This window comes from Theobroma cacao, chromosome 1 (genome assembly GCF_000208745.1).
Source record: "Theobroma cacao cultivar B97-61/B2 chromosome 1, Criollo_cocoa_genome_V2, whole genome shotgun sequence".
Taxonomy (NCBI): domain Eukaryota; kingdom Viridiplantae; phylum Streptophyta; class Magnoliopsida; order Malvales; family Malvaceae; genus Theobroma; species Theobroma cacao.
The window spans coordinates 7,345,495-7,359,771 of NC_030850.1; the positions used below are offsets into that span (position 1 = coordinate 7,345,495).

The following is a 14,277-nucleotide window of genomic DNA, read 5'->3' on the forward strand; positions in this document are numbered from 1 at the left end:
TTTTAAATATAACATTAAAAGATTTACAAACTATAAAAAATACAAAAAACTTAGATTTAAAACCAAAATAAAACATTATAACTCTTTGAAATTAATAGCGAAAAGAAAGAAAAAAAAAGTAATAGAAAGAATGCCAATCACTTTGTTAGAGAAGAAAACACATTACAAATGATTTTTAAATGATTTCAAAACATTACAAAGAGCAAGGCCTCTTTGGTAGGGTTGAATTTGGTTAGAATCGATTTCATGTTTTTTATTTTTGAAAATGAGAATTTGAACTTAACTCGTAAATATGTATACGTACCACTTACTCAAATAGGAAAGAACAAATCAAGTAATTTTTTTATTTTAATTGAATCACGTGTTAAATTAGATTTTATACCTTTAAATTTTAAAAAATAGTAGAGTAGTAATATTTAATACTTATTGTGTTGGTTACAATTTTTTTCCTTATTGTTGTCATTTATGTAGTTTCAATTTAATCAAATTTCAAAATATCAAATAAAAAATTTTCTAAATATGAGTCAAATTTTTTTTGATCAATTCGGTCATTATTAAGTTTTGATCAAAATGAATAATTTGTAAAAAAAGAAAAATTATGATTTTATTTAAAAGTATTTATGGATTAAACAAGATCCATTGACATTTTTAAAATTTAAATATTAATTCAATTCTTCCATTTAAATCCGTTTAAACTTATTTAACTTAAATTTGTTATTAAAATCAGAAAAAAAAATTTATATTAATGTTTTAAATATATATTCAAATTAAAATTAAAATTAAATAAAAATTATTGTTTAGAATTGAATTTGGACATAAAATCATATTTAAAAGTCGACCCGATTCGAGTTGGACCCGAGGACCTAGCAAGCTGCCCCGACACCTGGTTTGGCAGGCCGTGAACAGGTCTAGTTTGACTGCCTTTAGCAACCCTAAATGGAATATGCACCACGTTATTATAAAGTTTCCTTAACAAAATCTCAAAGTTTAAAAATTTAATAATATTTCAAAATAAATATTTTTAAATTATTTTTTAACTAAATAAAAATATCTTAATAAATACATATTTTAAAAATTTTTAATTTTTAAATTTATTTATTAATAAAATGACAATGTTTATTTCACTAATAATATATAGAATTTATATATTGATGATCTGTGAAATATAAATTTTATTTTAAATTATGTAGAGCTCAAAGTTTATAAATCTTATTTTAAATTATTAGTTGAAAAACTTTTGTCAAAATTAATTTAGTAGACTATGAATTAACTATTTAGACATGATATTTTTCATCTCATAAATTTAATATTTTACTTTTTTGAATTTAAAAATTTTAACTTCTATTTAGTTAGTACTTTTGTTATTTACTTTTTGTTTTCGAAAATAAAAATAATTTCTGAAAATTTTAAATTCATTTTGTATTTTAGTATTCAAAGAAAGTCGGTTGTAAGCATCTAAACAGTAACCAGATGCAGCTGATTCCTACTCTCGGTCTCTTAAATTCCAGTGTTCCACCGATTCCAGATTAAAAATTTCCCTCCCTTCCTTTGGAAAGCTTTGAGGGAAAATCGAAATAAAAGAGCCCCAATTTCTCAGACCAAAGAATGCGAATTGTTCAGAGGAAGAAGAAAGAAGAAAGATGCCAATACAGATGCCCAAAGGGCTGCCTTTCGCAGTGGACACATTCAGTCCATCTTCAAAGAGAAAGAGGCACCATTTCTTGACCCATGCTCACAAAGATCATACTTCTGGCATTTCCACTCATTTTTCTTACCCAATTTACTCTACCCATCTCACCAAATCCCTTGTTCTTCAACACTGCCCTCAGGTTTTAGGTTTTTTTTTCATGGTTTTGTAGGACTTCACAAATTTTTTTTTTTTCCCTTTGGGTGTCTGATTTTTTTTTTTTTTAATCTGTGGTTTGGCAGCTTGATGATACTTTGTTTGTGGGAATTGAAGCGGGGGAATCTGTTGTTATTGATGACCCAGATGGGGAGTTCCAGGTTACAGCCTTTGATGCTAATCATTGCCCTGGTAATCGATGCTTTTCTTTTTATATTTGTTTCATTGATTTCTTGTTATATATTATAATTTTGGTTGTCAGATTTTCTGTGTTGCGGAGGGGGGGATTTTTGTTCATTGTTTATTTGGTTACTGGTTGGTTTCTTCAATGATTTCTGTGGTTGGTTGAATTTTGAAATCGAGTTGTTTTTTAGGGATTCTTTGTTGATCACTTCTCACTATTGGGGTACTTTAAATTTGATATTGCTGATCGTTTGTTTCATGAAGGCTGTATAAGTTAAAATTTTGGTTTTCTGTTGTAGGTCTTAATAGTGGGAACAATTATGCAATTGTAACTTTGCTTATTCAAATTTATGCCACTTGTTATCCACTTTCAAAAGCAAAACGTCTTTTTTGAGGCAACATTAAAATTTATTTTCTTGGATAACAAACTATGCATGATTTGACTTTTGTATGAAAAGGTTATGTCAAATTGGTGCTATATCTTTTAACCATTTGTCTCTTATAATCAATTCTGGTTTTACTTTTAACCATTTTCTTTCGCTTTATAGTAAAGTTTGTAAAAAAAGAAAAGTTAAAATGGAAATAGAAAAAAGCAACCAAATGGAATTTATAATGGTTTGCATCCTACGAAGAGTAAATACGTATATGCTTCTCAATATAAACTTTCTTCTTGTTTAATATGATGTTTGTAATGTCTACAAATCAGGACTTATCATAATGTATTCTGATTGGTGTTTTGAGGATAAAGAGTATTGGAATTCTGGTATCATGCAACTCTCATTGAACTAAAAGGAGAATCTCTTCATTATTTACTGATAACTTTTGTGTAAGAATTAATTGAAACATCTGATCTGTCTACTTGATAGTGTTCACTTTGCTCTTTTGAGATTTGCTTGTTGATTGTGTTTGATTTTAATAAATTTAGACATTTGAAACTGGTCCTTCCTCCTTCTTGGAGGAAATAGTTGGAGGGGAGGGGTTGACTTGGTTTGATATATTTCTTTATGTTTTCAGCTGCATGCATGGTCTATGATCAATTGGGAAAAATCTATTGACGGATTGTATGAACTTCAGGTGCAGTTATGTTCTTGTTTGAAGGCAATTTTGGTAACATCTTGCATACTGGAGACTGTAGACTCACCCCTGAGTGCCTACAAAATTTACCTGAGAAGTATATCAGCAGGAAGGGAAAAGAGCCACTATGTCGTCTTGATTATGTTTTTCTAGACTGTATTTTTGGTAGATTCTCTCAAAGTCTACCCAGCAAGCAGTCAGCAATCCGTCAGGTAGTCTTAGTTTTTTGGTAATTCATTTACATTATCTTGTCAATGTAGGCATAATGGGAATTTAGAATGTTTTGCTTTCATTTCTCATGATTGCATATACAAACTTAAGGAACATCAATGAGGTTGGTCTATCATAAGCTGACACTATTTTCTTTAGTCACTGACATTTCCACAGTGTGTGGGGTTGCAATTCCTCTTCCTGTTTTTGTTGTGAACTCTGATATTTTTTAACTTAAAGGGAATAATTTACTTTGGGTGTTAAACATTGCTTTTATCTAGTAAGGCACTGAAGCAGGAAAAGTACACATAAGCAGGTGGTCCTCTTTGTATTTATATGTTACGAGTAACAAAGTAGTAAAAAACTGATAGCTTTTAACCTAATTCCTTAATAAGCATGATATCATCAACACAGACAGTGGCAATATGTTTATAACAACACAATTAGGCTTCATCCAAACATTTCTTTGAAAATATTACTCTATTGATTTTTTTTTATTCTTTTGTCATTTTTTGATTACTCTTAGTAAGTTGTAATTTCACAAGGCTATACTCATTCATATTGCGCTTATCTTCTGTTTGTACAGACCAACATATGTGTGCCGCGATGTTTTAAGTTGATGTAATATTTTATATCGATGAAGCAGGTTATCAATTGTATATGGAAGCACCCAAATGCACCCATGGTGTATCTGACCTGTGATCTTCTGGGGCAGGAAGAGATTCTGACCAGCATTTACAGAACCTTTGGGTCCAAGATACATGTTGATAAGGCAACTAATCCAGATTGTTTTCAATCTCTGAGAATCATAGTTCCTGAAATCCTTTCAGAAGATCCATCTTCCCGTTTCCAGGTGTTTGGTGGTTTCCCTAAATTATCTGAAAGAGCAACAGCCAAGATTGCAGAGGCCCAAGCTAATTTTCAGCCTGAACCCCTCATTATACGACCTTCAGCAATGTGGTACGCATGTGAGGAAGAGCGTTCAGAAATTGATAGTAGATGGAAGATAAGATTTAATGAAGCAATAAAGGATCAGTTTGGTGTTTGGCATGTCTGTTACTCAACGCACTCATCTAGGGAAGAACTAGAGTGGGCTCTGATTCTTCTTGCTCCTAAAAGAGTTGTATCAACAACCCCCAGCTGCTGGGCTATGGAGTTGGATTATGTTAGGAAGCATTGCCGTGATACCAAAATAAGTTCTGATGATCCTCTTTGGAAGCTTCTGGACATTGATGTGGACGCTTGTCCACAAGTAAATTCACCCATTAAAATTGTAGCTTGTTCTCCCATGGTTGAAGGGCCCACCCAATCTTATGCAGAACTGGAATTGCGGCCTATTAATGTATCTTCTTGCAAGAAAATGCTCTTGACTTTGTCTCCTCCAAGCAAAAGGCCACCTGTGACACTGTTTGGTCAAGCAAGAGTTGGTCTCCGTGATTCTAGTATTGCACATGAGGCAAAAATCATATATAAAAGAGACAACCCTCCATGTGTTGTCAGTAAAATGGAGCAGGTATCTGTGATCCAGGAGGACACCAATGATGATTCTGGGAATAGATTACAAAACAAACTGGTGGCTGAAGATGCTGCATTGCAATGTAAGAAGTTGGTGAGAAGTGAACCTTGTGAGAAAAGATCAGAGAACAAGCTAGACACCAATGATACTGTTATGCTGAGTGAGGAGATGAGAAGGGAAACTTATTATGAGTATATATTTGAAAACGAGCAGGTGGATGAAACTGCAATGCTATGCGAGAAGTTAACGAGAAAGGAAATTCATAACAAGTGTTCTTACTCCATTGGATCTTCAAAGAGCTATAGTGACAGCTTTCGAAAGTTGTACAGGTCAATGAATGTGCCTGTGCCTAAGCCTCTTCCCTCTTTGGTGGAGCTTATGAATTCCAGCAAACGGTCCAGGAGAGTTTAATTCTTGGTAGTCCTGTGAAGATGACATTCTACTGGCTTTTAATTCATGCTTGCCTGGTGAAAATATTTGTTACATGCAGAATGTTCCCAAAAACAGACCACCAGTTAGTCTTGTATCACAAGTGGGATCTGAATGTGTTTTAGGTGAAGCAGGGCAAGCTCCCATGGGGTCTATGCTTCTATGATCGAACCATTAGGCAGCAACTGCAAGCAGTCTGCAATGGTGCCTAGCACCATTGTTGTTATACAGAAATTCTTTCCCCTCGGAATAAAGGGTGTGAGTTTTATTAGTGATGATACACTTAAATCTTATACTGCAAACAAGGGGTAGGAGAAATTACTGTCGTTGTCATTCTTTTATGTATTCCTATTAAAGGAGTAGAGCTTCGGAATAACGTAATGTTGTTAATCTATATCCCAAAAAAATGTAATGCTCTTCTTTATACATATGTCATGTAATCAGTATCAATTTATAATCTGATCACAGATTTCCTTAAATGATCCTAAATTAGTTGTTGATTTCCACTCTTCACCTTCATAAGAAATTTATTTATTTTTCTTTCAATTGATTAGGGATGACCAATGGATCCGAATGTGCTGCAAATGAGTTTCCCTGGCGAAAGTCATTCAACCATGGATACTTTCGCTTGCTTAATGCACAAAAGATAATTCAACAAAACAAGTTTCCATTTCAACTGCGAAAAGAACTTCTGAAGTCAAAAGATTCTCACAATTTAACCAAGGATACTTTCGCTGGCTTCCAATGATCCTCTAGTTAGATAATCAAGGGCAGCTGCAAGGGTTTCCTCATCCAATCCCTCCATCTTCACCACTGGCTCATAATCATCTCAAGTGACAACTTGATCCTCACTCTAATTTTATTTGTTGTTTTTATTGCATGAGCGATCTCACCAAGTTTCTCATCATCTACAGTTTTATCAACATTTTTCCATTTTACGGTGAGATCTTGGTTGTGAAGTTCCCATAGATGAAAATGCTTTTGCTTTCACCTCTTCCTCAACTTCAGTCTACAGGCATTGAATTAGCCCCCATTATTTTCCTCCAAATCAATATCAGTAAGCGATTCAGCAAAACTTCCTGTTATAACTAAAAGCTTTCAACAACAATAACTGCAAAAGCTAGTACTGAAGCATGCAGTTGCACCCATAATTGATGCACGCATGAAATTATTATCCATCTATACGAAAAAAATATATCATCTTTTAAAAAAAAATTAACAAAGTTTTCAAATTGAATAAGAATAAACAATCCTTTAACAATATTTCAAAGAGTTTTCACTTTTCCATTCTAAACAAGAAATTAGTAACAAGAACAAGATCATAATGAATACTTGTGTTGGCCAAGTATAGATAAGAATTCTTGATTGTAAAGGGAAGCCTTTTGTAACGGATAATGGGAATTACATTGTCAATAATTTGTATTTGAAGAAAGATGTTGGGGATTAATTGCAGGTTGCAAGTCAAGTATTTTGGAGGATTTGACAGTTTTGTTGAACATGGCTTGTTTCTTGATATGGCACTACTGTCATTGTTATGTTAGGATTGTGAGAGAGGCGCTAACGAATGAGTTTGGATGATCTATGATATTGTAACTTTTATTTTACAGTAGTTCCTTTCAGGTGGACATTAACCGAAGTAATGAATGAATGACACAAGTCTATTGCATTTATACACTGCCTTTCTTGCTTTCATAAGATATGATCTAAAACTCGTGGTGAGTTAGAACCATGTTATACCATGGAAAGGGAGAATCAATGGAATATGCATCATTGAAAGTTTGGGATTCCACTTTTGAAAACTGGTTCACAGTCTCTCGTAGTCGAGCTTCTCAGACTGCAAGGAAGAACATGAATCAAGCAACCGTGGTTACTATAAATGCTTCCAATTAAAAAAAAAATGTACAACAACCATTTTATTCAGCAGTTTAGTTATGTGTGACAGCCAAAAATAACAACCTCCGACTGCTGAGTTGATTGTTCATCCACTGAATTAGCCAAGCTAATATACTGACAAATTTTTTTTGAGTGCAGGCAGGCATCAAGCTTATTGGAACAAGAATTGGCTATAATTCTTGAACCTCTATTACTGAACAGGTATTTTTGTAGTGAATGATACAGAAGTTATAGAAAGCTTCTTTTTTAGACTTTGAATAAGGTTAAGCTATTTTGCCAAACTAATAACCTGGTTGACTTTGGTTCATTGAGTGTGAAGGAGCTCAAGCGGTTAACAGTACCTTGATAAGCATGTCTGTAGGAAGCCAAGCAGGTGCTGTTGGGATGCCAACCCATGCAACCTGCAAAAATGATGCAGAAGTTACAAGCTCATTAGACCACATTGCCATATGCTTCAGAGCTCAGAAGGAAGCCTTTTTGGGCAGGAGAAACCTTAATTTACATACTTTCTGGTAGAGAGCTAGCTAGCCCTTGGTTCTTTTAGTAATCATCCCAGTCTTTAATAAATATTGAAAGTGGACCAAAATAAAAAGGCAAAGGTATGAAGGAAAATTTCTTACAAGTGCATATTCTCCAGTCTCAAAATTACGTAGATCCAGGACCTAAAATGCATCAAGCAGGTTGTAAAAGATTTAATGGCCTCTGAGATGTCCTACTGGAAATAGAGGAGAAAGTTTTCTAAAGTAGCACCTCACCGCGGTCTTCATATATGTAGTCCAGGCCTTTGTAGTAAGGGGGATGCCCTACGGACAGATACTAAACCAAAAACCAAACATGTCATTGTTGCTGTAATCTTATCCTGATGCTAAGCAAAATTAGATACAAATCCAAAGAGCAACTAAACAAGGATGCTTATAAAGCTTAGCTTCTATATAAACTCTTTATCAGAAATAAAAAAGAAAAAAGGAACATATTACTCCTACTCCCTCCTTACTTTCTTTGTTATATAGGAGAAGCATATATGTTGCCTAAAATGTTAGTTATGCTCATAGTTTTGTCATCATTTTTCATGCTTAATGCACCCTGTCCTTGCTGGTTTCGACATTAAGACATGAAGGCACGGAAGTTCATGTAAATTCTTGTCATAGTTTCTAAACACCGACACAACTGTTGATGAAAAATTAAATCTATTGGGACAGTCCTCACAATCAGCTGTATGTAACCTGCGAATTAGATGACAGTGATGAAGCTGTTTAGACAGATTTTTTGCATCAACATGATAGCATCAACAAAAATTTGTATGGATCGAAGAAGCCATGGGCCTAGAGGAAGAGAAACTCACGCAACTGGGACAGTTGAAATGCTAGAGGAAATTCAACTAGTACGATGATTGATAACAAACCAGCTGGAATTATTTCTTATTGACTGTCTACTTTCGATTTCTTGCACTTTCACCAATCTGTCCCCCATCCCCAGTGTCAAATAGGAGTAATAAAAACTTAGCTTTGGAAAATTTAATCACCATGGAAGAAGATACAACAAAAAGAAGTGAACCCCATAGCAAAAATCAGCTCATTTCCACTTACATTAACACTGTTGAGATACTTCTCTTTGTCCACCCTCACAATCTGACCTTTCTTCACTGCCCAAAGAACCACACTATCACATAAGGAAAAACCACTCCTATCATTTCAAATCAAGCAACTTCATTGACCATAGTTCAAGGAAGTTTCAGAGAAACTCACTGGAATAGACAGGCTTTTTGGGACGTGGCTGAGCTGCGGGGGTTTGAGGTTGAGCATTGCTAGACCCTTCAGCGTTTTTGGTCTGTGTAGTAGTAGTAGCCTTTTCCTTTTCAGGTTCAGCAGCAGCAGCAGCAGCAGCTTTTATGAGTCTAATTGATGAAAACCGAAGATGGTTTCTTCTTCTTAAGGTTTGTGGAAATGAAGAGAGGCATGAGAAAGAGGCGTGCGAGAGAGCAGCAGCAGAGAATGCCATGGAAAAGAGACTACTTCAAAGTGAAGGTGCGACCTCTTCTCAGTGTCTTATAGATAGACAGATAAGAGATGATGATGCCCCCTTGTTTCTTCGTTTCATTTCTAACGGCCAGATTTTCAAGACAAAAATCTGTTGGTTCCCAGTAAACGTGCAAGCGACGTTGACGAAGGTAAACGGCTACGTGGGTTTAAGTTTACCTGTTGTGTTAATACAATCAGTTTGTTAAAAGAAAAAAGTGTTAATTTAATTTGAAATATTATTATAAAAATATTTTTAATTACATTAACAATAAATAAAAAAATGTCTAAGGACAGGTCGCACGAAACATGGGCTTAAAAGTCAAGCTGTGTTAGTCCTGGCCAGAGTGCGCCCAGCCCGGCCATGAACACATCTACTACAAGCAAGCCTCCCCGAGAGACAATCGTAGCTACCTTCTGTTTAAAGCCCCAAACCCCAACGGTTTCTTGATAAACTAACTTTTGAAATTACAATAAAAGAGGTTCATGAACCATAAGTAGAGCAAGAAACAGTATGAATTTGTCTACTCTTCTTCGTACCTCTCTCCCTCATCCTCATCTACCCCCTCTTCACTCAACTTCTTCCACCAGGTTCAACCCCCCCCACCCCAACTTCCATTACGTTGGAATTCTTTAAGCTAAGCATTTCTTCAAACAGATTATGGTTTTCTCTCTTTTTTTGGTCTTTTCTTCTTGTGGGTGTTTTAGTTTCTGTTGTTCGGTTGCAGGGATAATGCTACTGAAAATGTTGCTATCGAGGGTCGTAAGATTAACTTCTCGGTTAATACGAGGCAGGGCAAAATGGTGCCAATTCTCAAGGATTGTTCGATTCGGATTCCTTCTGGACAGTTGTGGATGCTTCTTGGTCCCAATGGTTGTGGTAAATCTACCCTTTTAAAGGTACATTCAGTCTCCCATTGGGTTGTTTTTTTTGGGTGTTAGAAAATCAATGTGGATATAATTAATCTGAAAAAGAAAAATGCTTTTGTACCCCACCTGATGCGATAATAATTTATTAATTCAACTGTAATAACTTAATTATGAATTTAGAGACGCAGTTGAATTTTTCTGAAAACCATATGATTAGGGAGTGCAGATAATTGGGACAAAAGTAGCACTGTGGCGGGGCAAGCAGCATTGTTCATCTAAGACTACGTGTGCTGCTATTATGTGTTCGCAAAACTATTGCTTTTCTTTTAGTTTTGAAAATATAGACTGAATTATTATGAGCTGCTAATATGGTGAATCATGCAGATCTTGGCAGGTCTTTTGACCCCCTCAAATGGAACTTTGTTTGTTAGGAGGCCAAAGAGTTATGTATTCCAAAATCCAGATCATCAGGTTGGTTCTTTTCATTGGGAAAAACTCTTTTAGATTGCTTTATGTTTTGTGTTTTGTTCTTGGATTATTTTTCTTAATTCTAAACTTGTAATGAGTTGAGTTTTTGGGGCTCTTATGGCTGGGATGTTATAGTTTTTATAACCTAGATTTGACCATGGCATTGCAAAGAACCATATTAGTGCTGTTAGATGGTTAAACGTGGCTATTGTCATTCATATTTGGTGATTAAAACAAGATGAATATGCTTAGTTGTTGTTTTAGGAAAATGGAATGTAAACTACATAGGGATTCTTGTTTAAGCTTGAAGTGGTTTTAGACTTTTAAGGATTAAATTATTAACCTAATTCACTTCTAAGAAGCTTCTGTGACTATGAGGCTGCATTTATTTGCAACTGTTATAGAAGGGATCTTCATGTTTTGAGAAAGTTTAAGGACTAGGAAGATACGTGGTCTATAATTTTCTTCCAGAATCTATTTTGTATGAAGAATTTGAGACCAGTATTTTATAGTTCTTCCGTCTATTGTACTTCATTGGTTTTAAGCGGATAAAAGAGGCATGGCATCCTTTTCTATACCAGCTACTGAAGTTTTTGTACTGGCTCCTGTCTGATTTATTACACTGATAGCTTCAATAGTCATGGCATTTTTTTTTAGTTTCTTTTTTGGTGTTCCAGACTTACTAGGCAAGTATACAGGCCATCTTTTCCACTCCAGGCTTCCCTATTAGTCTTTGCTCATATTGTTGTGGTCTTGTTATGTTGGCTGAAATTTCTGCATGGTCTTTTAATGCTATGCCTTCTCCATTGTCTGTTCAATTTAACATTTCTTACCCATGTAGGAAGAGCATGAAATTAGTATTTTATTGAAAGCTGCAGGAGGGCGAGAAAAGAAGGCAGGTATTAACACGACTAGTCTGAGATATAGGAAGGTAGGAAAGAGATTAATGACCAGTTGTGGAAGCCAGGAAGCTGCTAATATAAATGTTTCAAGAAATGTTCCTAGAAAATGAGGAAGAATATCTTGATACATAAACAAAAGTCATGCCACCTTATAGGTTGTGAATCTAGCCTTAGTTCATTCTATAGGGCCAGTCAAGTGGGTTCTCTTATCCCATATCTGCCAGTCTAGCAACTTGATTTGACTCTGCCCCTCTTGACTCCTCTCTAGACGTAGAATAGAGGGTAACTCTCAATACATGGTACCTTTGCATTATCTGCTACACTTCTTTTGAGCAATTCAATATTTCTTCAGTAGAAGTGTGCAAAAGCCTAAGAAATGATGATCATTGGAAAACATAAATTTTCACAATTCTAGTTTGTATACATGTTGATCTGACATGAGCTCTAAAGGTTGTTGAATGTCCGAATAAATTGAGAGCTTGAGAAGTAGGGAACAAAATATTAGATACACATACAGTTTTACTTTCTTAAAGTTTAAAAATTTTCAATCCTTAGCTTGGTAATAAATTTGGTTTTGGAAATACTTTATCACCGGTTTCCTCTTTATTTACCTTCTTTCTTTTCCAATGTTTCTCACTGTAACTGTTTCAGTGAGTCACAATGTGTTTTCTTAACTGAAAGGAAGGGTGTCCGGTTTCTTGTATATAATATGATAAGATATGAAAGGTGTAAAAGGCTTCCACTGTTTTCACAAGAATTATGACCTTTTCATCCTTTTTTCCATCACTGAAGGAGCCATGCCTGAGCCGTGCATTGATTTTCTTTGCTGCCATCACATCACCATCACCACTGTTACTACCAGAGCTATGACTGCTCTGCTATAAAGCACGCCAATAGTTATATCCTGGGTTTTATCTTCAGAATAAAATGTATAACTGTGACTATGATTTATTGTTCCTTTACAGCAGAAATAGCTTTTAACTGCTAATGCCTTTGTTTGAAGTTATGCTACCCTGCTGCTGCCTTTCTAATGAGTATACATGGGCAATCTTAATAACTGCATTTTGTTCCATGTCTCATTTTGGGCCATTTGGCTTTTCCGACATGTCAATGTGTTGGACAAAAATTTTATGTATTCAATGGTGAGCTATAAGACCCAGTATGAGCAACTTATTTATGAGTAGTAGAGTTCTAAGAGGAACTAACCTGAGTTTACACCAGTTGCATCTTTCGTCATGCAGGTCGTGATGCCTACAGTTGAAGCTGATGTGGCATTTGGCCTTGGTAGGTTAAACTTAACAAATGCTGAAGTCAGAATGAGGGTGTCAAAAGCTTTGGATGCTGTTGGCATGTCTGAATACGTACAGGTAAGATTTTGTATTCAACAGCTTTAGATATATGTTGAATATTGTATGTTACTCAAGGTTGATCATCTTGCACTTTTTTCAGAGGCCAGTTCAAACTCTTAGTGGTGGTCAGAAACAAAGGGTCGCTATTGCTGGTGCTTTAGCTGAAGCATGTAAAGTTTTGCTGCTGGATGAGCTTACAACTTTTTTGGACGAAAGTGATCAGGTGAGTAATAGTAGACACAAGATAGAGTATGTATCCGTTTTTGCTAGTACAAGTTTTTGGACGTGTGAAACATGTTGAAATGCACAAGAAAAACATATCATAAGAGGAGCCTCTTAACAGTTATGATTGTTAGCATTGTGAATTTATTTTCTCTTTAACTCTTTCTTTTTTAGTTCAGATTTCTTTTAAAGTCAAATAATTTATTTTTTCATTTTTTCTAAATGGGGAAATAGCATTATTGCATTACATATGGACCCACCATTAAGGACTGTATAATGTACACAGCATATTTCTTTTCTTTATTATTATTTTTTACTTAGTGGCCTACCTTGATGATTCTACAAGGGTGTAAAAAATGGAAATGACCAGACATCCGTAGACTTCTTCCAGTCCACACGATTGCAGTTTAGCTTCAAGACCTATGTCTAATATTTGATGATTATGGATATTCTTCATTTAGATGTTTCTATAGAACTAGTCATGTCAATAAGCATGACTTTTGGAACAGTTCTCTATTCCTGTCTATTTGATATTTTCCTGAACAAAATTATTCATTATTACTTGGTTAGATTGGGGTGATAAAAGCCGTCCAGAATCTTTTGCATATATCTGGAGAAGTCACAGCACTGTGGGTCACCCATCGTTTGGAAGAGCTTGAGTATGCAGATGGTGCCGTATACATGGAAGATGGGAGAGTGGTTATGCATGGTGATGCAGCAAGCATAAGTAAATTCATCAAAGCCAAGCAATCTTCTTATATTAACCATATAAATTCTTGAATATGTTAGATTTATTTTTGGCTTTTTTTTTTCTCTTTAATTTGATAACTTTTCTATAATAAGTTTGCAATGTTGGCGAAAAGTTTACTATGTTACAACTTACATTCTTTTGGTAAATCAAATTCTTTTTACTTGCTTCCTCTATCTGCTATGTTTATGAAGCAATATGGAGTTGGACCTTGAATATGCTTAGCTATCTTAACCTTTTGACTTTCCAAGCAGCACAAAAAGTGTTGTTACAAAATGAAAGGCTTCTTCTTAGATAACAAAAGTCTAAGATATAAGTGGTATTGCTCGAGCCGATTAGTGTGAAAAATGCCTAGAAGAAATATGTTATGGGCAATGTATCATACTGTAGCCAGTCTCTGGATTTGATTTGTAGGTGCTTGAATGCATTCAATTTCATATTGGGAAAGATTGATTTACACTAGATTTTAACTTTGTTTGTGTGTGTGCAGGGCCTTAGAGTCATGTTACCTTATGATTGCTTGCCATATGATAACTTGAAGTTAGTTGGGTGTTG

The 14,277-nt window shown here is 35.0% G+C and overlaps 3 protein-coding genes across 5 annotated transcripts; 2 read left to right on the forward strand and 1 right to left on the reverse strand.

Moving 5' to 3' along the window:
• Positions 1,520-5,740, forward strand: LOC18611859 (protein artemis). 3 transcript variants are annotated; one of them, XM_018114291.1, is made up of 4 exons: positions 1,520-1,829; positions 1,930-2,035; positions 3,101-3,312; positions 3,957-5,740. In XM_018114291.1, exons 1-4 carry the CDS (start codon positions 1,641-1,643, stop codon positions 5,235-5,237), a joined length of 1,788 nt encoding a protein of 595 aa, XP_017969780.1. In that variant the 5' UTR covers positions 1,520-1,640; the 3' UTR covers positions 5,238-5,740. The 3 variants fall into 3 exon arrangements, with proteins under 3 accessions (XP_017969780.1, XP_017969781.1, XP_017969782.1); XM_018114292.1 differs by having other exon boundaries at positions 4,026-5,740; XM_018114293.1 differs by lacking the exon at positions 1,520-1,829 and having other exon boundaries at positions 1,947-2,035; positions 3,041-3,312.
• Positions 6,814-9,214, reverse strand: LOC18611860 (NAD(P)H-quinone oxidoreductase subunit O, chloroplastic). Its single transcript, XM_007048328.2, has 6 exons — positions 8,894-9,214; positions 8,735-8,790; positions 7,899-7,964; positions 7,769-7,810; positions 7,490-7,549; positions 6,814-7,089 (listed from the first exon to the last, which is right to left on the reverse strand). Exons 1-6 carry the CDS (start codon positions 9,144-9,146, stop codon positions 7,060-7,062), a joined length of 507 nt encoding a protein of 168 aa, XP_007048390.2. The 5' UTR covers positions 9,147-9,214; the 3' UTR covers positions 6,814-7,059.
• Positions 9,463-13,891, forward strand: LOC18611861 (ABC transporter I family member 10, chloroplastic). Its single transcript, XM_018127295.1, has 6 exons — positions 9,463-9,754; positions 9,892-10,063; positions 10,418-10,504; positions 12,645-12,770; positions 12,853-12,975; positions 13,545-13,891. Exons 1-6 carry the CDS (start codon positions 9,678-9,680, stop codon positions 13,752-13,754), a joined length of 795 nt encoding a protein of 264 aa, XP_017982784.1. The 5' UTR covers positions 9,463-9,677; the 3' UTR covers positions 13,755-13,891.

Excerpts from the sequence above, each read along its gene's own strand:
- LOC18611860 (XM_007048328.2), bottom strand. The coding sequence starts at position 9,146 with ATGGCATTCTCTGCTGCTGCTCTCTCGCACGCCTCTTTCTCATGCCTC. Across the intron at positions 8,791-8,893 it reads CAAAAAGCCTGTCTATTCCA|TGAAGAAAGGTCAGATTGTG; the intron begins GTGAGTTTCTCT and ends TTCTTTGGGCAG. Across the intron at positions 7,965-8,734 it reads AGTATCTCAACAGTGTTAAT|TATCTGTCCGTAGGGCATCC; the intron begins GTAAGTGGAAAT and ends TTTTTGGTTTAG.
- LOC18611859 (XM_018114291.1), top strand. The coding sequence starts at position 1,641 with ATGCCAATACAGATGCCCAAAGGGCTGCCTTTCGCAGTGGACACATTC. Across the intron at positions 1,830-1,929 it reads TTCTTCAACACTGCCCTCAG|CTTGATGATACTTTGTTTGT; the intron begins GTTTTAGGTTTT and ends GTGGTTTGGCAG. Across the intron at positions 2,036-3,100 it reads TGATGCTAATCATTGCCCTG|GTGCAGTTATGTTCTTGTTT; the intron begins GTAATCGATGCT and ends TATGAACTTCAG.
- LOC18611861 (XM_018127295.1), top strand. The coding sequence starts at position 9,678 with ATGAATTTGTCTACTCTTCTTCGTACCTCTCTCCCTCATCCTCATCTA. Across the intron at positions 10,064-10,417 it reads GTAAATCTACCCTTTTAAAG|ATCTTGGCAGGTCTTTTGAC; the intron begins GTACATTCAGTC and ends TGAATCATGCAG. Across the intron at positions 12,976-13,544 it reads TTTTGGACGAAAGTGATCAG|ATTGGGGTGATAAAAGCCGT; the intron begins GTGAGTAATAGT and ends TTACTTGGTTAG.